The sequence below is a fragment of the Triturus cristatus genome, chromosome 4_1 (genome assembly GCF_964204655.1).
Source record: "Triturus cristatus chromosome 4_1, aTriCri1.1, whole genome shotgun sequence".
NCBI lineage: Eukaryota > Metazoa > Chordata > Amphibia > Caudata > Salamandridae > Triturus > Triturus cristatus.
In genome coordinates, this window is record NC_140585.1 from 236,351,362 (window position 1) to 236,376,874 (window position 25,513).

Here is a 25,513-nt window from a genome sequence, read left to right on the forward strand (position 1 = left end):
TCTGACTTTGATCTCTGCGCGGGGAAGTGGGCTCTGTGCCCTGGAAGAAATGGTTCGGCCTGCGATAGGGTACAGTTTGTTTCCATGCGTGAGCGTCAACATATCATCGTTGCAAGACTGCATTTTGTTGTTTGCATCTTAAAGATTCCATTACTTTTAGCGCTGTGGCTCACACACCACATTTTCACCCTGCTTTTCAGTATAGTACTCTTTGGCTGCCATCTTGTGGCGATATAGAAGTACAACATGCCAAAGACATTATGGGGCTTATTAACAAGCCAGGCGATAAAATTATCGCCGCGCTAGCGGCAGAAAACTGCCGCTAAAACGGCGATAATGGGCTTGATAATATGCTCTATGGAATTCCAATTGAAACCCATGTTAGATGTCCTTCACATCTAACATGGGTTTCAATTGGAATTCCATAGAGCATATTATCAAGCCCATTATCGCCGTTTTAGCGGCAGTTTTCTGCCGCTGACGCGGCGATAATTTTATCGCCTGGCTTGTTAATATGCCCCTCTATTAGTTCTCCGACAGGGCTTGCTGCTGGTGCCTCTGTCGCTTTCGTCAGGTTCTCGAGTTCTTTGAGCACAGTTAGGGCATAAGGAGAAACAAGCATTTACAATGCAATGGTCTCGGCAATATTCTAGGTAGAGCTATTGGTATTGCTCATTATTTTTTTTTCATTTTTGTATCCCTAAATAAATGGCATTGTCATTTCTATTGGCATTATTTTTTTTTTTTGCATATGTGATACCTATTGCATTAGCAGAGAGAGAGTGAGGTAGTGAGATAGAGAGAGAGAGTGAGGTATTGAAATAGAGTGAGGTAGTGAGAGAGAGTGAGCTAGATAGAGAGTGAGGTAGTGAAAGAGTGAGTTAGTGAGTGAGGTATTTTCTGACGTAGTGAGATAGAAACAGTGAGTGATGTTGTGAGATAGAGGTGGCTGTCTGGCTAATTTCAAGATGAGCGCAACAACAGTTAATTAATAATTCAATATACATTAAAAAAAAAAGACTATCACCTGCCGCCCAAGCCATTCTGATAGCTTTGGGGGCCTGAAATAATCAGAACTGCCACACTTGTAGGAGTGTGAGGGTTAGTAGTGTGTTGGTGGGGTCACTGGCAGGGGCAATGTGTGGTGCAAGCTGCAAGGGCCTCCTGACGAGAGCCTCTGCACTTTTTTGGCTACAAATTAAGTACTGCTGCTGTGCACACGTCTTAAATGGAGGGAGACATGCATGCAAGTTCCTTCCGGTAAAGGATGTGTCCGTTTTCGTCACTTTCGTGAATCGTCCCAATTTAGCGAAGTTGAAAAGTTCTACATAGAGCTTATGTAGAACGTTACACCTTCGCTAAATTGGGACTTTTACGCTTTCCCGAGGTTTGTGTTAAAAATAGGACTTTTGCAACAATGTATGTAAATAAAAGAAACTCGCAGATTACAAGTCCGCATATATTTTCCATCTTGGCTGCGTCTGAAAAGTATCTTGTCACGTGGAGAGAAAGTTGCATGGGTGAAGGTCGGGAACCTTAAAGTCAGCGCATTGGGCAACTCAAAGGCTACGCAAGCCTCGCGCAGGCTCACGTCGCTTCCAAAGCAGGCCTACGAGGGAGCCACAGTGCAGCACTTCGGGCTTGTCTGCTTCCTGACAGCGCCACATGCTTGTCTCAGGCGTCCACTGCTGTGGGAAAAGGCACGCAAAGGCGCTGGTGATTTCTGCTGGCATTTCCGCTCCCTAATAGCACCGGGAGATTCTCTCTCGGGGGGCGGCGGGGGAACTGGCAGCCGCTGACGCTTCTCATTATTTTTTATTTTGTGATTAAGCCTTACAATTTGGAAAATTGATGTCAAAATAAAATAAAAAAGTGAAATCTCTAAGCACCACTAACAAGTAATGGATGTCAATATAACACCGTATGTGTCAGCGGCTCCCTCGCCTGTGTGATAAAAATAACAGCCTTTATCACTTACTTTAAAATAACATAAAAATATATCAAATTGTGGACACAGTTCCAGGTAGGTGTTGCTGTGCAGTGTGGGCTCCGCGGCAGCGCTCGGTAGCCCTTTCACAACACCGCCGCCATAACAAGCGCTCGGCTGTTCCCCACTTAAGCCGCTACCTCACACACATATATGGGCGACGACAACTCTGGTCCGGATAGGGGCTCGCTGGTCCAGGAAGAGCTTTCTAGATTCTAGTGAATGCTCCCCAATATATCCAACTGGACGCTTGCAGGAGAAATGTTCAAAATCATGCACAACCTCCGCCAAAAGGTACCGTCACGTAGGTGTATCTCACTAGACATGACAGAGAAGCTTCTAGGTGTGGGTGCAAGAGCCGTAGATAGGAAGTTGGAAAGAAAACACACACCGCCGCCTTTCTCCGAGGCGAAGCAGAAATGCCTCGGAGAAACGCAGCGGTGGTTTCAGATTCGGGGGCGTGTTTCTTTTTCTCTCCTCTTGCCATTGGCTGGAGGAGAGAAAAACACGCCTAAAAAAAGGCGTGGCTAAAAAGTGGAAAGAAGAGCACGGAACACGCCCCCGAATCTGAAAAAGACGGAGCCTATTTGGAGGGACGGCTCTCTCCTCCAATGGCTGGCCTCCGTTTAGGAAGCCAGCCAATGGAGGAGAGGCAAAAAGAGAGGCGGGCTAAATAGCCACTCTAAGAAACATTAAATCTCCGGACTTCCGGTTCTGCTTTCGGCAGACCGGATGGTCCCTCGACCTAAAAAAATAGGGAGTGATCAAAATGGACAAGAGAGAGGAGAGTGGGAGAAAAGGGTAAGAGGAGAAGAGAGAGACAGGATGGATGAAAAGAGAAATAGAGATGGTTGTCCAAAGACGTGATACTCGGAGCCAACTACTGACCTGCCGCCTATTTCTAATGGTTTTTCATTGTGTACCAATCATGCATCAATTGATATGGTAAAATCGATTGCACACAAAATGGGTATGAAGGAAATCTATGAATTTTTTTTAATTGTTTTCTGGCATTTTTCAAAATGTCTTCTTTCTTGCACCGTGGCCCACATTTGAGTCTAAAGAGGAAGAGAAATTCAGTGATAACAACAAACTTTAGACTATTCTATGTTTCCCACCTTCTCCTCATAAAAGCATACTACACTTGTGTGACTGGGCCTCTCACCCACGACCTGATAGGCCCCAAAATGCAACAGAGAGTCATCAAGTCTTCACCATGAAAATTGATCCATTGTGGCGATGTGAGTATCTGTTGTATTTTAGGCCTGAGTTTGCCCCTCATCAAGAGAAACTTACTAAACTTAGACATTTCTGAAAAATAGACACCCAGGGGAGTCCATGGTGCTGTGCCTTGAGAGGATCCCACTGCCTTGCGTTACCCAGAATGCCCTGCCAACGGAAATCTCCCAATAAAAATGATAGCTCACTTGTGTTGTTGGAACGATCATGTGCAATTCAATAGGCCTCGAAATGCAACTTGGAGACATCAAGTTTTCATTGTGAAAATGTACTCATTTTGGAGATATGGGTAGCTGGATTTGGGCCGGGGCTTCGCCCCATCCAGGGAAACCTATGAAACTCAGACATTTCTATAAAATAAATACGCATGGGAGACCAAAGTGCTGTAACTTGTGTGGACCCAATACCTTTTGTTGCCTAGAATACCATGCAATCCACAAACGTTGGCTAAAATGAATGCATCTTCCTAACATTTCTGTGAGGGAAAGTTATAGACTCTACAGGGATCCACACAATTCCTACCATGCAGCATTCCCACACATGTCTCAGTGGGTGAAAAGACTTTTCACCCAATAACAACAGTGGACTCTTCAATAGTTTTTGTCCTGCCTGAATTGCGATTATCTTCAAAAAGTCTCTGTTACAAATAGCTTTGATGTGGTGGCAATTAAAAAAGGGAAAGCCTCGGTATTTGACAACAGAAATGAAACGTTCCTCTCTTCTTACCATGTATTTCATCCCCATATCAAGGCACAAACAGAATGTATTTGAATACAAATACCCAGTGGAAAGGGCTCAGTTTGAGCTTCTGTGTGGTTAAAGGCTTGCAACTGTGTGGCACTGCCCTGGGCCATTTTTATTTCAAGGTAAAATGCTTTCATCCTTTCCAAAGTGCCCCTTGTCGTATTCTGGAGGTGAAAGGTTGGCACGGAGATGCTTGGTACCAAGTGAGAGTGTGTGTCACCTTTCAGAACCAACAACTTTTTTTGTTTCTACTCTTTTGTGTTTCTACCTTTCAATCATGAACACAAAGGGGGTGAGCCTTGGATTGGGGGAGGGCCCATTGGATTGACTGCCCACCAGGGACTACGGTTGGCAAAGCTACTTAACCCAAAAGTTATTACACCCACCCCTGGGGTACTGCGACGAGTGGCACTGCAGTGCTGGAGGAGATGTGGGGGGTGTACACTCGGGGCACCTCTTTATGCCCCGGACCTGCTACTGGTAGGCCTACCACGCGGAGATCCCCCCTCTCCATTTTCTGGTTCCCAATTGGCTGACTGGGCAATGGTAGGACTGGTGACAGTGGGAGACTGTTTCCAACTGGGGGAGCTTCTACCACTTAACAACCTTATGGAACAGTGTGGATTGTCTCCCGGTCAGTTCCTGACATACCACTCTATGGTCCGAACTTATAAAGCTCTATGGCCTGGGAGTCAGGGAGAACCAGACACCCATAAGGTTTTGCAGACACTAGTGACGCTGGCACGACAACTTGTGAAATGCTCTACAGAGCTCAGTTGGAGATGGTTACAGGGCCACTGTCGGGGACACGAGACAAATGGACATTATTGCTGAGCAGGGACTTGACAGATGCAGAGTGGAGTAGAACTGTCGAAAGCCCTATGCGTGTCTCTAGGAACACCAGCTTTAATTACATCCAATTCAATTACCTACACAACATATTTGACCCCCCACCCCCGGCCCCGGGTTATGCATGGGGGGAAATCCAGGGTCTGTCCTAGTTGTGGGACACCTGATGTGGGATTTACTCACATGACGTGGGACTGCCCAGGGCGGAGTGATATCTGGGCGGCTGTCATCGCTAAGCTTAATGGGGTTCTGGAGCACTCTCTCCCATGTGCAGCAGAGGTTTGCCTATTTAGCCTGTCACCTAGACCCAAATCACGCTAGATTGGTACCAGATTCATAGACCTAGCATTGATTCTAGAGAAACGTTGCATAGCCCTGAGGTGGATGTCCAGGGCGAACCCCACAGACACTGCCTGGGAAAGAGTTGTAGAGGCATGGTCCAGGGCAGAAGAGAGGGCACTGATAAGGGAGGATGCCCAGGGACTCCGGCGCCGCCCAGTGGTAGAGCTCTGGACGGAGGTGCTCCAAGCATGGGATATACGTCACACAGTGGAAGACAAAAAACAACTGAACACACCATTGGCAGAGACTCTGGTGGTATGCCCCCCTCTCCCTGTGTGACCTGTATGGGTCAGAGTGGAGGTTGCCTGGGTTGGCATGCTAGAGTCTTCCCCCTTACCGTCCTCCTCTCCCCAGCTCAACATGTTACACCTTTGTTAGTTCTCCTGCCAGGTATTTCCCGGTCCTCTGGCCCCCATGTGCCCATCGGGTGACTTTATGGTTTTGTGGTTTATTTGTAATTTTGTTCTGTGGAAATAGAATGCATGTTCTTATACATTGTTGGCACTATCAATCAGTGGCGGCTCCTCGAAGAAGTGCTGCGGGGCGTCGGGGCGGGGGAGGGGCAGGCTGGCGGGTAGTAAACTCCGGTATACGGTCAAACGGAGTTAAGTAAATAAAGAAATAAAACAAATTACATTGCACGCGCTGCATCGCCGATTGGCGATGCAGCGCGCGCAATGTAATACGTTTTATTTATTAATTTATTTACTTAACTCTGTTCGGCCTTCTCCCGGAGTTTACTACCTCCCACCCTGCCCCTCCCATACCCCGCCCCGCCCCACCGCCCCGCAGCACTCCCTCGAGGAGCCGCCACTGCTGTTAATATGTCTATATCCGCAACCATGGCTCCCGGAGAAACAAGATGTTATGAACGGTTGAGCACACTGATGTACGAGGTTGTAATGTCACGGACTAAAGCAGATAATAACACAATATTTCTCGTACTGCGCACACCAATATAGATTGTAGTTTTGGTGTAGACTGCCCTTACATAGAGGATAGTACTTATCCATTTGTTGTTCTAGCTTGATACATTTTTTTAAAAAAAACATTTGTTTATTGGCATTTCCAATATTATTTCAACACATTTCCAGATACATACATATCAAACAAGACCTTTTGTGACATTTTTTGCAGTTATACACTTTACAACCCAGAAGCGTTATATACCCAGTGTCTCATATGCACTCTGGACAGGTGTTCTCAAATGTATTCTTGTCCATGTGCTGCACTCATTTATTCAGGGGTTGTTGTCTTCTTTTCTGTCTAGTTCGTTTTTGTCTTTTTTCTGCTGTAACCCTGTGTTCGTTTTCCTGTATTTTCGCATAATATGGAATCCAGTCATAAACCAAACCAATCGCAGTGTAACTTACGAAACTTATTTAACTTATTTCCGCATACGGGATGGGTAAATGCTAGTCTATGTATTGGGTTACCTGGGTGTGTGTAGGATCTATGCTGGGGCCAGGGTCCGTGTTGTTTACCCACTCTGATAGCAGCGTGTTATCTTAATTTATGGCACCCCGCATACAATATGTTCCTTCAATTTGAGATTCTATTACAGGACTGGAGGCTTCGTATTATGCTTCTCTTTCTATTTATTGCTACTCACAGCAGCCAATGAAAACTTGTATTGTATAAACATAAAACTACATTTCCCATGATGCATATATTACATCACATCCTGCAATGCCCCATAAGAGCCACAAACACCGGAACCTGTCCTCTTTCTTTGCTGCTCACGCAGAAAGTTAAGTGCTCTAGAGTTTATCTTGCTTGCATTCTTGGTGATGTGTTTACTTTTCACGCTACAGCATATGCTAATTTATGTCTTTAACTACTGTAATTCATACGCTTTGCTTCGCATGTCTTGTGCATGCCCTCGGGGCGCTGTGACACTCCCGCTGGGAGCGCTGATTGTTCGCGTATCAGGCGGCCCGGTGGGGCTTATACGCATGGTTGACAGCGCATGTTCGTGCTCGCCTCATCTGACTGTACCGGGCGTTCTGCCCACTCTGGGGTTAGCGCGTCTAGCGCGCTTGTCTCCGCTTTGAATTTGGGCTTACCGGCTCTGTTGTCAGCGCGTCTAGCGCGCGGATCAAAAAATTTACATATTAGGGATTCCCGGTACCGCTCTGCTTTCGGCGGGGTTTCACAATGTTTAAATTATTGCGCGAGGCTTCCCTAGTCAGCCGGTGCACTTTGGAGCCTGTTAACTTCGTTTTTTGTCTCGTTTCCACGTGCGTAGCCCAATTGGGCTATAGTTTGGTAGGATTGGGCTACGCATGTCGATACTGACCATTTTTCTTTTGTTTTGTTCATTTCACCGGGGTTTTTCATCTTTCAGCACTGATTTACGCCTGGCTGGCTGAAAAAACGATTTGGGCTTGGAGGGAGCACACCTCCTTGGACATATTGGCTCTTTTTGGCTCCACTACGCCCTGTGGGCTGGAATAATTGTGATACAGCGTTGCTGAAGAGCTAGGTACATTTCCTTCTGATCTGTGCTGTGGGTTGGCTCCCCCCCTCTACTCCTCCTTCCTATTGGCCTTATGAGCAGATACATTTACAAATTTGGATCAGCAAGGGAAAATTGGGTCCATTATGAGGAGGATGACACCCTATATAAAGGAGGAAGTGGGTACCCCTTCCATTGAAGAGAACATTGTTGAGGCCCTGGACGCCGCGGTCCAGGAGTCGGTCAACAAGGCCCTGGAGAAAGCAGTCCCGGGAACTATGCAGCAAGCGCTAGCTACTGCGTTGAAACCTATAACCAAGCAACCTTAGAAGTTTGCGAAGCGTCATGGCTTCACTGCCCCGGCAGGTGTTCCCTCAGAAGGCTCGCAGCCTAAGCCTTGGCCCCATTCTGCCTCTTATTCTTCACTTCCTCGCCCTGATGCTGAGAAAGAGACGGCCCAAGATACCGATACAGATCCCGGTACGACCGACTCTGATACCCCAGATGATTCCCCTCCTAAGAAGAGAACGAGGAAGGCCAAGAATGTGGAAGTTCCACAGACAACCCCTACTCCTTTTATGTTCAACCCCGCTGACATTGTCCATCCCAGGTCATCGGATTGGCTGCCCCCCCCGAGGCGGCGGCGTACTTGCATGAAAATCTCCGCAAAAGTTTCGATAAGGAGGTGCGCAACAGACTTTGCTCTGAATGCCCCCGACCAGACATCTCTGACAAAGTGGCAGAAACCCCTGAAATAGACTCTAGCCTTCTGACTTTTCTAAAAAAGTTTGCAAAGTACCCAAAGAAAGGTATAGATCGCGCCTGGCGAGGGTGCCAGGATAAGCTTTTAGATGTTGTCGGCCCGCTGGACAAGATTTTGGAGATGGCTTTGGAGGCACAAGAATCGGGGACCACCATAGATTTCCATGTGTTGGAGGGCTGGACCCAGAGAGTTATATGCCTTTTAGGTAATGCCAACTGCGCAATTTCCACGGAACGGCACAAATCCATACTCATGCGCATGGACTCTAACCTAACTGAGTTGGCAGGGGCAGAGCCTGTACCTTTGGCGGACGGAAACCTTTTTGGGGACCGTTTCATCAAGGATGTGGCCAAATACGTAGGCACATTCACGACCTTGGATAAGGCGCAGTCAGGAATAAAATGAGTCTTTCAGGCCGGGGTTTTCAACAGGGCCGGACGAGGCTGGGGAAGCTTGTTTGGCCGTCAATATTCACAAGGTCCTCAGCGAGGAGACTTCGGTCGCGGCAGGGGAGAGTGGGACTCTACCCGCGGAGGTACCTTCTACCCCACCAGTCAACGCTTCAACAAGTGATGCTTTAATAGAGGATCCTATCAGGGAGGTTTCCAGAACACCGAATCTACAGGTGAGTGAGCCGGATCTACTCCTTCTACCATTGGGGGGACGTACTCAATAATTTTATCACAATTGGGTTCAACTATCGCAGGATGCCTGGGTTTTACAAACGGTTCAGGGTTTCCATCTAGATTTTTTCCAGACTCCCTATCAGGTCCATCGGCCCAGACAGCTTTCTTTTTCCCGACTAGAGTGCGATTTTATAGATTCCGAAATCGAAGGATTGCTGCAGAAATGCGCGATAGCACCCTGCGACGAGGGCCCTCGCGGTTTCTGTAGCAATATTTTTCTGGTGCAGAAGAAAGGCGGAGGTTACAGGTTGGTACTCAATTTAAAAGACTTCAACCATTACATGACTTACAAGCACTTCAAGATGGAGGGCATCCATCTGTTGGCGGACCTCCTGAAACAAGGGGATTGGTGGGTCCGTCTGGACCCGAAGGACGCTTACTTGTCCGTACCCATATTTCGTCCGCACCATTGATTTTTTCAATTCCAATGGCGGAACCGGTGGTACGAATATTTGGCCCTTCCTTTCGGACTTTCCTCGGCGCCGGGGTGCTTCACCAAGGTTCTGAAGCCAGTGATAGCTTATCTCAGGGAACAGGGAGTTCGCATGATTGTCTATCTAGACGACATTCTCATCATGGCGCAGTCTCCAACGTTGGCAGCTCAGCAGTTGCGCATGACCATTCATATCTTACAGAACCTGGGGTTCGTAATCAACGAACCCAAGTCTGTTCTGTGCCCTACACAAACAATAGTTTTTCTGGGGTTCGTCATAAATTCTCAGACGGCTCAACTCAGTCTTCCACGTTCCAAACTTCGAGACATCAAGAAGGAGCTGCACTCCCTGTTATCCAAACGGATGGTCTCACTCAGGCTGATTGCCCGGATAGTGGGCCTTCTGGCGTCATCCATTCAAGCAATATTTCCGGGACCCCTACATTACAGGGCCCTTCAGAAGCTCTAGATTCAGCATTTGCAGAAGGGTCTTTCTTACACAGACTAAGTTCCTCTTTCCCAAGAGGTACGGGAAGAGATTCAGTGGTGGCTTGCCCATGTAGAGGCGTGGAACGGCAGAGCCATTTTCGGCTCACTACCAGAGGTTGTCATAGAATCCGACGCCAGTCGTTGGGGCTGGGGAGCGCGCTGCGGAAATATTCCCACAGGGGGATGTTGGTCCCTCGACGAGCTAAACCTCCACATCAATTGCCTAGAACTTCTTGCAGGGTCGTTTGCGATCAGGACACTATCACCCAAACAGGTCTCATGTTGCATCCTTCTACGGATGGACAACATCTCGGCGGTTCAATACATCAACAAACTGGGGGTCACGAGGTCCTCAATGTTGGTGGAGAAAGCGAAGGACTTTTGGCATTATTGCCTGAGCCATCAGATTTCGGTCATAGCCGAGTTCATTCCGGGTCGAATGTCGTGGCGGATTGGAACTCACGCCATCTCAAAGACTACAGCGACTGGCAGCTCCACCCACAGATGGTTCAGTGGTTGCGAGATCGACCTGTTCGCCTCCAGACTGAATCGCCAAATGACAACGTTGTTCAGCTGGAGGCCGGATCCATTAGCTCCGGCGACGGATGCCTTTTCACAGGATTGGACCCCAAATTTGAATTATGCGTTTCCACCCTTCATTCTCATTCCCCGCGTGTTCACACAGGTGATGCGCCAGAAGGCGGAAGTGATTTTGGTGACTCCCTTGTGGAAGTCGCAGCCTTGGTTCCCGATACTGCTAGAGGCGAGTTGCGACTTCCCCAGGACGATCCCATGGTCCTCAACGATGCTCCAGGGCCCTCATGGAGAGATGCACCCGATGGTAGTATCGGGGCAGTTGTCCCTGATGACCTGGAGACTTTCCGACAATGTTGGCAAATGCCAGGGGTTTCGGAACAAGCTTCAGGATTTTATCAGCCAAGCGTGGGGCCCCTCTACCAGGAAACGGTATTCTTTAGCATGGAGGTGTTGGGTTTGTTGGTGCGTGGAACAACACGTGGATCCCGTGGGGGCAGACTTACTGTAGGAAGATGGAATCTGACTAATGGTTGCCCCCAACTTTGTGCCTGGTATTTGAGTGGTTTTTGACTAGTCTGGCTGGGATCCTGCTATCCAGGACCCCAGCCTATCTGCTTTCTCCCTAAAACTGATGTGAGTACCCTAGGTACAAGCCAATTGGATACTGAGGATACCCTGGCAGTCCCTTGTAGATGGTACCTTAGGTACCCAGGGCATGGGTCCCCCAGTAGGCCTACCAGGGCTGCATCACTTATTGTGCCACCCTGGGACAGCCATATAAACTGACACCACCAGACTACTACTGTAGTCTGGGTAAGGTGGTGCTAGCACCCCTTACAGGGATATAGGTACCCTATATCCCACCCCATTACAACACATATACTCTCATAGGTCACCCCTATAGCAGGCCTTGGTAATCCTACAAGGAAGGGTGCTGAGGTATGTGTGAGGGGGACCCCTACCTGAGTAGGGCTCCTCTGCAACCTTCGTAAAACCATTGCTGGGTTGTTTGTAGTGTAGCCATACCATATACTCTTAACCGCATTATAAGTCTATCGCGATAACGGGATAACTTGAGAATGGCTACACAAAACCATATCGTGTTTGGTGTCAAACATGTAGGAATCATATCCCCAGTCCAGCCATGGGCATGAGGGAATGATTCCCCCCTGCGAGAGGGGCGATATGGGAAAAGCGGCAGGATTTAGACACCAATTTAAAAGTGCACACGTAGTACAAAATGGCTACTACCCGCCACCCACACGACTCTGGCTGGCTGTTGCTGGGGAAAATCCCAGCCTCGCCAGCTGGACAATAGGGCTCCTGTGGCAGGGAGGTGCTAGCATCTCCCCAGACAGGATATGTGGATTGGAACTGGGTGGGTGCACTTTAGGATGCCCTTCAGAGTTGCACGTAGGCTGCTACAGTGCCTACATTCTGCATACACCGCTTGGAACCGGTTCAGGGCATCCTGCCCCTCGCCCAGGCGGGAAACACACAAAGGGGAGAGGGTGTAGCCACCCTTTCCCACCTCACCACTCATTGGTGGACACTACTCTGGACACTCCCCTAATCTTGGGGATAAAGGTGAATAACGTGGCCCCAGAGCCTCAGATTAATCTTGGACTTTACAGACTTGACCTTCGACGAGCTGCTGCCCAGCTGACTGAAGAAATCTCCCTTGGGGTAAAGGAGTTACCCCCCTGCTTGGCAGGCACCTGAAACACTGCAAGTGACCCGGTCGGGACTTCGCTGCTCCTACGGACTTTGTCGACTCCCAGCAACCTTGAGGTGGGTTTCCTGAGCATCCCAGAGGCCAGTGAGTGTGCACAACAAGGCTGAGCACCGTGGACCGCGTGGGTGCCGAGATCTTCAATACCCCAGGACACCAGCCACCTCTTGCATAGCACACGACCCTGACCAGTGGGGAAGTTGTGCTTTGGCCCGTTATTGAGCCAACCACTTTGCAGCAATTGTGCCAGAGATCAGCACCCTAGCTCCCTCCGGTGGCCCGTGGGCTCCCTTTTACGCACGCCAAATTGCCGCCTCCCTTGTCTCTTGACTTGTGGGCCTTAGCGGAGGTCAATCTCAACTTTCAAGAATTCCCCTGGTTGCTCCAAGCCTGCTCTACAGTTTCTCCAAAGGAGACCTCTCATAGACCTCGTGGGTCTGCACCAGTAGCTGATTTGTTTATCTTGCGTGGGTTGCAGTTGCCAAGGCTTAGTGGATCCAATCCGGACACTAACACCGCAGCGACCCTCATCCAACATGGGACAGTTGCCCTCCAGAAGCTGGCCTTCCTTGACGCCTCCCGGAGCCCGTGGCTGCAGATCCAAGCTATACCTCTTTTCACTTGAAGCACCCAACATTGAAGGGCTCTTTCCTTTGAGCTCCCTGGTCACTGTGCTGTGACCCAGACTGTCCCCTCTGCTTTCAGGTTCTTCTCTACAAACTCTACAACTTCAATCTTCACGGCATCATCGACGCTTTTGGCTAGCAGCAGTTTTGTACATTTTCCCATTGAAAATGAGCCCGCGACCCGACATCGAAAACGACCTATGCACCCGGCTTCCCTGGGGCAGGTAACAGTGGTACCTCGGTACTTTCGTGGTAGTGGGCTCCTCAAAAGCTTAACTCTAAGTTTTGAACTTTGAACTCCTGCTAAAAGTGTCTTTAATCTGTTTAAATCAAACCGCGACATTCTCCATAGGATATAATAGAGATCCCGATAGCAGCTATTTCCACTGCACGCGCCTCCCGTGGGTCCCCTTCCTCATAACCTGGGGTGGATTCTTAAGAGGCCAGCGATCCTAAATGCCGTGGTTCTTATACCACTTTTTTAAAACATGGTTTGGTCCCCCCCTGGGGCCCTGTGATTCCAGTGCTATTTATTGTGTCTATCAATGCTTGTTTGAATTGTAACTTTGCCTCTAGCCTCATAATGAGACTGTGGGATTCTGTTTAGAATAAATACATATATTTTATATATATACCTGTGTGAGATACTCTTTCATTTGGTCATTCAAGAGGTTATCTATGGTAAAACAATAAGCTTAACACTCCTTCAAGACTTAGCCTGAAGGCTGCTCTCCACAGCTACCACTAGGATAGCTTTCTTTAAAGGTTGTCTTAAACCTATCATCAATAAGAGTCGAATTGGACTAGTGCAAGGTGTCCCTATAACTAGGAGACAGCATATGCCAGGCCAACTTCTCTCACTTACCCTTTGTTGTAAATTTCCTGTCCGAAAAAGCTTCTGAGGGATTGGCATACCGTTCGGTTAACAATTTCCGTTCTGCCATATCGGCGGGCCACGCTCAAGTTGAGGGCAAACCTGTAGGGATGCATCCTCTAGTATGTAAACTCTTAAAAGGTATTAGAGTAGCTAATCCACCCAGGCCGAAATATTCTTCCTTGTGGGATGTCTCGTTAGTTCTTTCCTTATTTAATCAATGGCCCAATAACAATATCCTGACAAGGAAACAACTATCATCCAAACTGGCCATGCTGTTATGCCTGGCGGCTTGTAGACGTTCTTCAGACGTTAAGGCTCTAGATATTACAGGTAGAGTATTTACTCCTGAAGGAGTTTCTTTTAACATCACGTCTAGGACTAAAACTATGTCACGCAGCGTAGAATATTATGCCTTTCCCGATAATGCTAAGCTTTGTGTGGTTCAATGTCTTAAGGCCTACGAAGAATGTACCAGGTCTATTAGGCCTGATGGCGTAGTGCAATTATTGATTGCCTTGCAGAAACCTTACAAACCTGTCACTGCGGCTACTATAGCCAGATGGTTAAAAAATGTTATGCAGGAAGCAGGTTTTAAAACTCAAGTCTTTGGTGCACATTCTGTTTGAGGCACCATGGCCTCTAAAATATTCATGTTGGGTTCTACTGTTCAAGATATCATTCGTTCTGCAGATTGGTCTTCTGAGTCAACATTTAAACAGTTTTATTACAAGCCAGTGGGTGATATATCCTCTGTGGTCTTTAATCAGCATTAAACTAGCATAATACAAATCCTCCGGTCCTGTAATAGAATAAAAAATTAGCTAGCATTCGCGCCAAGAATTTTCAATTGTATTAAGGACACGGCGGCGAGGATTATCCCACCCGGTTACATTACAGTATTGTAATTATTACCCACCCTGCATTTATATTCTGATTACGCAGAAGTTACAGGTTGTTCTCTCTCCCTTTTTTCAGGGTCTGAAAAGAAGATGAATTAAGTGTAATCCTGGTTGAAGATGACGTTAATCCCAGCTGGCCTGGTTCTTCCACGTTGGAAGCTGTTGTTGGTTTTTTGGTTATATTATTGGACTTTAATGTTCGAAGCAAAGAAAGAGGACAGGTTCCGGTGTTTGTGGCTCTTATGGGGCATTGCAGGATGTGATGTAATATATGCATCATGGGAAATGTAGTTTTATGTTTATACAATACAAGTTTTCATTGGCTGCTGTGAGTAGCAATAAATAGAAAGAGAAGCATAATCCTCGCCTCCGTGTCCTTAATAGAATTGAAAATTCTTGGCACGAATGCTAGCTAATTTTTTATTCCCTGCCTATTTTACTTGTTCCCTCTCCATTATGTGTGTTCAGGCGATCTAGCCAGCGCTCCTACAGCCCCCTCACTGTCAGGATCCTCATTTTCCAGCTCTAGGCCCGCCCAAGCCCTCACCAGTTCCCTCCATTGTTCCGCAATAGGGCGCATGCGCACTCCCTTAGCTTCTTCCATAAGGAGTGCCCCACCCTCTGCTTCGGCCCAGTCCGTGAGGTCTCTTTTCCGTTTCTCTATTTGTGGCCCTCTTCCATCTTTCCAGGACAGCGCCACCTGTCTCTTAGCAAGGGCCATAGCTAGGTCAACGAGATACTTCCTACTTTTCGCGTCAATGGGCGGGAAAAGAGACCCAGCAAGCAGACCGCCACAGAGCTACTCAACTCCCTCCCCAGGGTCGGCGCTGTCCACTGTGTTCGAGCTTGATAATCGTCTAGCAGAATGCTGAGATACTATTAGTGCGGTGTACACAGAGGTGTGCTCCTGTTATCACTTGCATAAGCACATTGTCTTATTTTAAATGCCAATAAAAATATGTTGGAAAAAAAGTTGAATAGGTAGAGTGAAAGGCTGCAGGAATGTCTAACTTCTTCGCCAATGTTGAACTTGTCCGTTTCCTTTGTCTGTCTTGACTGTGGCTGCTTTTCCATTGTATAGGTTACACTTGAGAAGAATGAGATGTTCCACAAGTTGACAAGGTCTATGCAATTACAGGTCTTGCTTTAATCAATAAAGCACATGTTGATTCTCAAAAAAAAAAAAGGATGTGATCCTATTCAGTGTTTGCCAACTGCTCATCGAACACTTCCTCCTCTGCAGTCGGACCATATTCCGAATATCTTTAAAAACATATATTTTCTCTGCATAAATCAAAGCTGTACTCACTTACTTGGTGCCACGTATGAGGGTTCCACAAATAGATGGTACTTTGAACTTTGGCGGTCACAGTCGAGGATCACTGACACAGTATACCACTTCTTCAATGTGCTACACCAAATATTCCTTCTTTCTAGTTACATCTTTATGATATTTTATGATCTGCCTGAAGGATCACCTGTGATGCCTACAGGTCAACATTAAACTGCATTAGCACATCACAGACCTCTGGCAAGCCACTGCTTGTTGCAAAATACTGACACATGTGACAGTAATATGAGCCATGCAGTGACATGCATCCCTTTGTAAATCCCCCATGCTTCCTGCCATGTCCACAGAAACCTGAATTTCTCTGCTAATAGTTCCAGAGGTGACATAACCTGCACTCCTGTGCCTGCTTCACAGGTCACCCAGCCCTAGCGCTCACCTGCCAGGCAGCCATAAAGTGACGCTTCCACTCCTTGAGGAGCTGTAGCACTGTGACAACTCAGTGGTGTTTTGAGTTGAGGTGGGAGAAGAGAAACAACACACATCCAAGGGTGGGAAATATTGCACCACATGAAGTGCACTGTACTCCGGCTTCACTCCAGGTGTAGTGCCACTTTTGCCCAACGCACAGTCTGCGGCTGAATGTCCCACCCAACATGGGTGGACATCAGACTGCAGAGCATTCTATATCCCTGCAGCCACCCAGGATTCAAACCAGTTGTGAGTGGCAATGGGTAAACACTCTTGGCGGGCACATCATCTCCTTTCCCCATTTTCAAAAGTCTCCACTTGGGACTTCTAGCAGCAACACTCTTCCAGCAGGAGGTGGATGCTCAGCTGAGGCTGCCATGCAGGGACTCCTTTTCACTCAATTTCCACTTTTTGGTTGAAAGCATCACAATGTGTGTAACTATGCAAACCTTTCACAGCCCTCATGAGAGTGTGCGAGTTTCCGGGTAGGCCCCTCTCTTATGCATATGGCAAAAGGGGGGCAGCTTCGCCAGTATGCTGGGGGTGTGAGCTTCAGATTTCCCATCAATCAGGCTGGCATATAATGACAAAATTCATTATACAACAAGCAGGGTATAAAAGAGGGGCTAAAGGGGCAGTGGAAAGGGAGACAAATGCGGATTGGTAGGAGTACTAAAATACAACATTTTGTAAAATAACTAGCATTTCGAGGACTTTCAATACAGAGATGAGTGTGTGTGTGTATTGCTGTCAGTGTGTGCATGCAAAAATCCCAGGTGAAATCCAACAGACACCTCACCATACCCGACTGAAAGCATCCGCACCCAAATATTCATCAGAATATACAAATATTAGGGGGGTGTAAAACCCCAAACACCCCCCTGAAGCTACACCCCTCTATGGCCAGTGTCTGCTCATAGCCTGCTGTGACCAGTCGGACTTTGATTCCTTACCAGTCGGTGTGTGGATCGTCAATCACCAGGAGAACTTTGGGCTTGTGGACCACAGGAGGCCCTGGACTTGCAGATGGCTCCACCGGCCCCGTGGCGGCGGCCTGCGTGGTCTGCTTCATGGCATTGGAGATGGAGCTGAAGATGCTGCTGGTGGAGGAGGAGGCAGACGAGTTGGAAGAGGACAGAGCCGGCTGCTGCTTTCTGTCCGTCGCCGGGGAAGCCGGAGAGCTGGTGGAGTTGTCTGGGCGCTGCAGGTCCATCATGTAGCCATTGGGCAAGTTGGCCACGAAACTGCTGTCTGAAAGGCGCCTCCGGAGGAAATTCATAACTGCGATGTATGCCCCTGCACAAGGTCAAGGTATTGTTCGCTGAGGCACGTTGAGGTATGCAGTGTTGTGTGGCTTCAAAATCAGCGGAGCCTGCACTTCCTGGTCAAAGGGCTCCAATGGCAGGAACTTCTGCACTCCTCAACCCTGTAGACAGAGAAAGAGAGGAGAGACTGTTATCAGCTCCAATTGACATTTAGCATTGTTCTTCTCAGGGCACAAGTCCTAAAAAAGGAAGTGGGGGGACTAACCTAGTTAATCACAATGCAAGTGGCATCACGGCGCGTGACATCACCGTGTGTGACATCGCGGCGCGTTACATCACAGCGCGTGACATCACAGGAAGTGGCATCATAAGAAGTGACATCAGATCTTAAGACCTCACATGTATGTTTAGCAGGTCTATCATGAGTACATTGGAGCACATTTCAAGTACACAGATAAACCCACCTGATGTAGGCAGAAGATTCAGACTTTTGAAAGCTACATATAAAATAATGTTGTCTTTTGTCAGTGTAAACTTCTGCTACCCATAGTGCTTTACAAGAAAAACACATTATTTCAATGGGTGTGAGCTTTTGTTTCCCCTCCACTTCATTGGCATCTCGGTGTGAGGCTTCTGGATGCTGCCAGCCAGGAGACTCGAAAACAAGCACTGGCATAGCCAATAGGTTTCGCCTTTGGGACCTTATAAGTGTTTAGCCATGCAACAGTTGCATAACTAAACACTTATAAGGTCCCAAAAGCGAGACATATTGGCTATGCCAATGCTTGTTTTAACTGCTGCAATCTATTGAAGCCTCACGGAGAACATAATCGCGATCGCGATCAAACATCAAAGCGGCCGTGTGGCCGCGAAAGTGAAAGTAATAGCGGTAAAGCGCGATGCGCGCTCCCGCGCACATGCACTGTAGGTCTAGGCTGGCCTGGTAGCACTTTTTGGAGCCCTCACAAAATGTCTCGCCAGACCAGCGCATGCGCTGGGTCAGGCGAGACCTAAAAAGGAGGCCTGATGACCCCTCAGATTCGGCCCAGCAGGAGTCTGAACTAAGAAAGCCCCCTCCCGCCTGCACGTTGTTGCGATCGAAAGCAGACAGCAACGTGCGGGCGCTGCTGAATGAGTCCCGGTGTTTGCAAATTACACCGGGACGAATTCAGCCTATTTTTCAGTGGAGCTCAACGTCTTGGCAGGGTGGACGGCGTCCACCCTGTGAAAAAGGTGGGTGGACGCCGTCCACCCGCGTGTACCCCCGACTCGTGCCTTGGTTGTTCTATTACCATCAGGGATGGGGCAGTGATCTGTAGACACGCGCTCACCGGGAGGAACATGTCAGGTCCTCTCAGGGGTGGCCAGAGCAGACACAATCCTACACAAAGCGTCCACAACAAGCACACTCGTCGCTTTATCGTCCTCTATAGGATTGTTATGGGGATACTTTCTATGGTATTAAAGTGGGGGGATTGAAGAACACACAGGACCAGGGCAGATGCAGCAGGCAACGTGGGATTGTGCATTCCCGCCCAGAGGAAGGAGTAACAAGGGGCAGTAGGTGTGAGGGAGGGGCTGTGGTGGGAACACACAGGCAGTTGGTATATACTACACAACCCCATCAATGGAGTGAGAGCGGCTGCACGGGTGGCAATGTTTCAGTGTCAGATGCCGGGAACCCTACTGTGAGGTGAAGGGTGCTTCTGGTTGGCTGCTTTGAGGGCAGGCAAGCTAGGCTGTGAGCTTCTCAGCCCTCCCAGGCCTAAAGAGGGAGCCTTGACGGAACAGCGCACAATGCTCTAACAGGCGCGTGCGCGGTTTGCTGCTGTGGAGAAAGAATGGTCCATGCACTGTGCCGCACCATAAACTATTAGGACGGTGTCTGTACTAGTGTTCAGAACCACCTGCAGTTCTTGTGGATTTTAGACAATAATTTTGAAAATTGCACTGAACAATGAATCGTTTGCCCCCCTTTAAAAGTATCCTTGCTGTGCTTGGAAGGCTCACTTTGGGGCTGGCATTATCGTTTTGTTTTTTAAGGACTACTTTTCGCTTAATCCGGCCTTAACGCGCGACCCACCCCATTGGTTGGTTGGATACCTTTGCTCTCAGTGGCCAGCACGGCAGACAAGTGCACAACATTCTAACAGCGAATCTGTATTCAGTAATATCTGAGTTCAACGCAACATAGAGCAAAACCTCGTGGACTGTCCAAGAATGGCGTGGGGGAGAAGATTGTTGTATACTGGATTTGTTGGAGTAGAGTGTCGTAGAGTGGAGTGGGGGAGTAGAGTGTTTCAGATTCGAGTAGAAGGGAGTAGATTGCAATGGCAGAGAATCTCGTAAAGTGCAGTGCCATAAAGTGGAGTGGCGTAGAGTGGAGTGGGGTGGAATAAGGTGGAGTGGGTTGGAGTGGATTGAGGTAGTGGATTGAATTGGAGTGGATTGGGTTAGAGTGTGTTGGATTGAGTGAGTGCGGTGGATTGGAGTGGGTGGACAGGATGGGGTGGATTGTATTGCAGTGGGGTGGATTGAAATGGGGTGGGGTGAGATGGGGTGGGGTGGAATGGAGTAGGGTGGATTAGAATGTTTGAGGTGGGGGATTGGGGTTGGATGGATTGGATTAGAGTAGGGTGGTTCGAAGTGGGGTGAATTAGAGTGTAGTGGTGGGGTGTCGATTGGACTGGACTGTAGGGGCTGGATTGGATTGGAGTGGTGTGGATTGGATTGGAATGGGGTGGATTGGATTAGAGTTGGGCAGATTAGACTGGAGTAGGGTGGGTGGTGGGACCGAGTGGGCTGGACTGAACTCGGGTGGGGTGGATTGGATTGGGGTAGAGTGGAATGGAGTGGAGTGGGGTGGATTGGGCTGACATGGGGAAAATTAGATTGGAGTGTGGTGGATTGGGTGGGGTGGACTGGAGTGGGATGATTGGGGTGGGTTGGGGTGGACTGGAGAGGGGTGGAATGGAGCAGGGTGAATTAGTGTGAGGTGTACTACAGTGGCTTGGGGTGTATTGGAGTAGATTGGGTTGCAGTTGGGTGGATTGGAGTGAGGTGAATTGGATTGAGTTGGGTGGATTGGATTGGGGTGGATTAGGTTGGGAGGGATTGAATTTAAGTGGGGTAAACTGGATTGGTATGGGGTGGATTGGAGTGGAGTGCAATGGAGTCGAGTGGGGTAGATTGGATTTGCCTGGAGTGGGGTGGATTGGATTGGAGTGAGGTGGACTGGATTAGGGCAAGGTAAATTGGATTGGAGTGGGTTGAAGTGGGGCAGATTGGAGTGGGGCAGACTTTTTTGGATTGAAATAGGGCAGATTGTTTTGTATTGGGGCAGATTGGAGTGGGCAGATTGTTTTAGTTTTGAAGTGGGGCAGATTGGTGTGGATTGGAATGCTGCAGATTGTTTTAAATTGAGTGGGGCAGATTGTTTTGGATTGGAGTGGGGCAGATTGGATTGGGCAGATTGTTTTAGTTTGAAATGGGGCAGTTTGGTGTGGATTGGAATGGTGCAGATTGTTTTGAATTGAGTGGGGCAGATTGTTTTGGATTGTGAGATGGACTAAGCCACGCCCTATTTACAACACTAAGTTAGCATAACCGAGATCATAGTTAACAAGCAAGCTTGTTGTTTCTGCTGCGCTGCACACGACACTGTTGTTATGTGTTATTCATTTTGTAAAATGCTGACTCGTCTTTGCCCTACAGAATAACAAACGGTTGTTATACATTCTTAACCGTGAAATGTGCCCTTGGTCTGTACATCATGCAAAGAACGCGTCTGGGTCACTAGAAGGTACAGAGTGTTGTGTTTAGATTGATCGTACCACTTGTTAGACATATCATGCATACAGCTGCCAATGTTTGAAGGACAAGCGTCTTTAATATTGCAGAACAGTTTGGTTTTACATTCATTCGAACAAGAAGAGCTGATGCATGCTGTGAGAGCTGATCCTTTGATGTGATTCTACTAAGCTGATCTATACGGTATGGGGTCCCCCCTGTTAGCCTAAGAGACCTTCTAATAGTCTAATAATAATAATGTATTAGATTATAGTGAAAGGAGTGTGGCCATATACCACTGTCATTAATAGTATGATTGCTCCTTTCATTATATATGGTATTGTAATAATGCTTATGGTTCTGATCTGTACGGTTAGTCTGCTAGTGTTAGCCAAAGTACTGCATCTTAGGACGCGAGGTTTATAAAATAAACTCTTTAAACTTTACCGTGTCTGTATTATTCAGTTGTGGACTAATAAATAAGTACGAACAGGTATTTCAGATTCCCACCACTCCTGAGAAATATCTAAGTCGCTTGTTCTGGTTTGTCTATACATTGGGACCACCTAGCTAGATCTAGGTTAACGAATGAGATACTAAGCTAGTCGGATAAGGGGTTCTGGGTTCTGAGGAGGATTTTCTGGTACACCACAATTCTCTGAGGTCCTGGTCTCCTGCGCATAGTTCTGTGCAAAAGCAGAATCCCTGCAACAGGATTGGTGTGCGCTAGATTGTTTTGGATTAGAGAGGGAAGGATTGTGGTGGATGGGATTGGAGAGGGGTGGGGTGGATTGGGAAGGGAGGGGGTGGATTGGGGAGCGGTGGATTCTATTGGAGTAGGGTAGATTGGATTTGGGCTTGATTGGGGTGGAATGGATTGGTGTGGAGTGAAGTGCACTGGGGTGGATTGGAGTGGGGTGAATCAGGATGGAGTGGGTGGATTGGACTGGAGTGGTGTGAGTTGGAGTGGGGCAGATTGGAATGGGGTGGTTTGGAGTGAGGAGGCTTGCTTTGAATTGGTGTGGGGCAGATTGGCGTGGGGCAGATTGTTTTCGATTGGAGAAAGACGTATTGGAATATGGTCGATTGTTTAGGATTGGAGTGAGTGTATTGGAGTGGGGCAGATTGTTTTGGACTGGAGTGGGGCAGATTTAAGTGAGGCAGATTAGAGTGTGGCAGACTGTTTTGGATTGGAGTGGGTTGGATTGGCGTGGGGTAGATTGTTTTGGATTGGAGTGAGGCAAATTGGAGTGGGCAGATTGTTTGGATTGGAGTGTGACAAACGAGTGGGCAGATTAAAGTGGGGCAGACTGGAGTGGGGCAGATTGTTTTGGATTGCAGTGGGGCAAATTGGAGCGGGGCAGATTGTTTTGGATTGGAATGAGTCAGATTGTTATGGATTGAAGTGCGGCAGATTGGAGCAGGCAAATTGTTCTGGATGGAGTGGGGTAGTTTGTTTTGGATTGGAGTGGGGCAGAATGTTTGGATTGGAGCAGATTGTTCTGGATTGGAGTAGGGAAGATTGTTTTGGATTGGAGTGGGGCAGATTGTTTTGGATTGGAGTGGGGCAGAGTTTTTTGGATTGGAGTGGGACAGATTGGAGTGGTTTGGGTTGGGAGGAATGGAGTGTGGTTGATTGGACTGAGTGGGCTGGTTGGTGAGGGGTGATGTGAGGGGAATTGGTGTAGATTGGAGTGGTGCAAATTGGAGTGGGGTGAATTGGGGTGTACTGCATTTATATGTTAAAGCATCATTTCTGAAATTACAGATAAGAAAGGACCAATGTTGCTTTGTAATAAAATAATCCGCTTCTTTTGAGAACAGCGCCCACGGGCAAAAACAAAAGAAAACATAAGAGCAACGTGAGAAAAGAAGACTTAGAAAATTAAAAGAAAGTTAACTATAGAAAATAAAACTTTGCAATTTTGTTTGTTCTGCTGGGCATGTTTTTGCCAGTCACACGCCTTCTGTTTGAAGGGCACTGGAAGTTTTCTAAGCTATTTTTGGATACAAGACAGTCTCACAAGCGTGAGACGCATGTGCTAGCGCATGCTCTCACAGACTCGACCCTAAAAAAAGCAGTTGAGAGAAATGAATATGAAGTGATTAGTTGGAGAGGTTTGCCACCTAGTGGAGAGGATAGGATATGGACGCATCACTGTAGAGCAGCTTCACAAGGGACGTGGGAGGGAAAGCAGGCACCATAAGGTGGAGAGGTGTGTCATACTACAGACCAGTTCAGCTGACGTCCAGGTGAGAGAGGGCTCATGCAGGCACAACTGGGACATGGACACCAATCTTTAGAACAGCATTCCGAGGAAGATCAGATGAGGAAAGGGAACTGGGCAGTGAGTATGAGGAGTGATGCATTAATGTGTGGTAAACATCATAGCAAAGGACAACTGTGAGTGAAGGACTTTGCAGGAATCACAAGAACAGCCCTAACAAGATACAACACAATGTTAACTAAGGCTACCCGGTGTGAGATGGAGAGACTGTGAGGCAGCACAGGGAATGGGCATCAATCCTTACACTAACAATGAGAAATACAGAAGATGTAAGATCAAGGCAGCTCCAGAAGAGGGGGAATCTATTTATAAACCTATAACACAAAAGAGACAAGGTGTGACACAAGGACTATGGAGGCAGCACAGAAACAGGTGCTTCAGTCTATAAATCCATAACACAAAAATGGCATGGTGTGAGGGAGCACAACAGTAGATGAATTGATTCATCTCTAAATCAAAACATGCACGAGTAGAAGTGTGACAAGTGCATCACTCCACGCTCCAATAACAAAAGGTGAGAAGATGTGAGAGGGAGACTATGGCAACAGTGCAGAGACAAGTCCATCACTCCACATGCCAACAACAAAAGGCGAGAAGATGTGAGCGGGAGACTGTGGTGACAGTGCAGAGTCGATTGCATCAATCCTGGTGGAGCAGGAACGATTTCCAGAGTGGGGGTGCTGCTATCAATGTTGCATTACTGAAGCCATAGGGACTGTGAAGCATCCAAGTGTTTCACACAGAACAAGTACAGAAAAGGAGCCATGTCCATTCAGCAGGAGAGTGGTAAAGGTGGTGTACGCAGCAAATGGTGCATTTTGGAGAAATGCAAGAGTGAAAAGGTGTGGGGAAAGGATTGTGGTGGCAGCAAAGAGACAAATATAACACTAAAACATGGTTTCATTTACAAAAAGCACATTTCCCATTGAAATGGCAACAACAATCGCACTGACATGCAGTTTCAGTGATGAAACCTCAGAGCACACTAACGCTAATGTGTGGAAGTCGGGTTTCAGCAAATATTTATCATTTGCACATCACCAAGTAAAGTGTGTTGATTTATTTTTGTCCTATTAAACTCTTTGTTGCTATCACACTTCAGAATTACAAAAAAGTGCTTAATTTGTGTTTTCCTAACTTCTGGTATATTTTGAAATATTTGCACAGTTTAATCACAGAAATTTACATTTTGTTGTTGTTTAGAAAAAAACTGACATCCTCCAGCCTTTCCCTTCACAATTCCTGTACCCCAGCAAGATTATCAGATACTTCACTTTACAAAATAATCTAACTTTGGAGTCAGAGAAAGAAAAGTAAACACCAATCTCCATGTTAAAAGAATAAGCCACAATTAGTCATTAGTCATCACCTGACATTTGACCTCTGTCTTTGAACGCACAGCAAATATGACAGGATAAAAACACAATTTAAAGGCATCTTTATTATTCATTTACCTGCTGAGCTCGAGCATAGATATTTTAGGAGTGCTGAAGCACCTTTGTACCCCTGCTTCCAGCGCCTATGATCAATCCACACATCAACAACAAAAAAGATTGAAGATGTGAGAGTGAGACTGTGGAGGCAGCGCAAGGAGAGGGTAATTAATCTATAGACATATAATACAGGAGAGACACGCTGTGGAAGAGGAAATGTGGAGGCAGCACAGAGACAAGTGCGTTGATCCATATACCAACCAAAAAAAGGAAAGAAGATATAAGAGAGACTGAGAAGGGAGCACAACATAGAGAAAT

At 47.5% G+C, this 25,513-nt stretch overlaps 1 protein-coding gene across 1 annotated transcript in view; it reads right to left on the minus strand.

The window, feature by feature from the left end:
• The window catches only part of SYN3 (synapsin III), a 1,380,627-nt gene that overhangs the window by 1,114,678 nt on the left and 240,436 nt on the right, over positions 1 to 25,513 (minus strand). The window contains exon 2 of the mRNA XM_085651961.1: positions 17,374 to 17,846. Coding sequence (XP_085508087.1) covers positions 17,374 to 17,699 — 326 coding nt within the window. The 5' untranslated portion in view covers positions 17,700 to 17,846. The remainder of the gene's footprint in view (positions 1 to 17,373; positions 17,847 to 25,513) is intronic.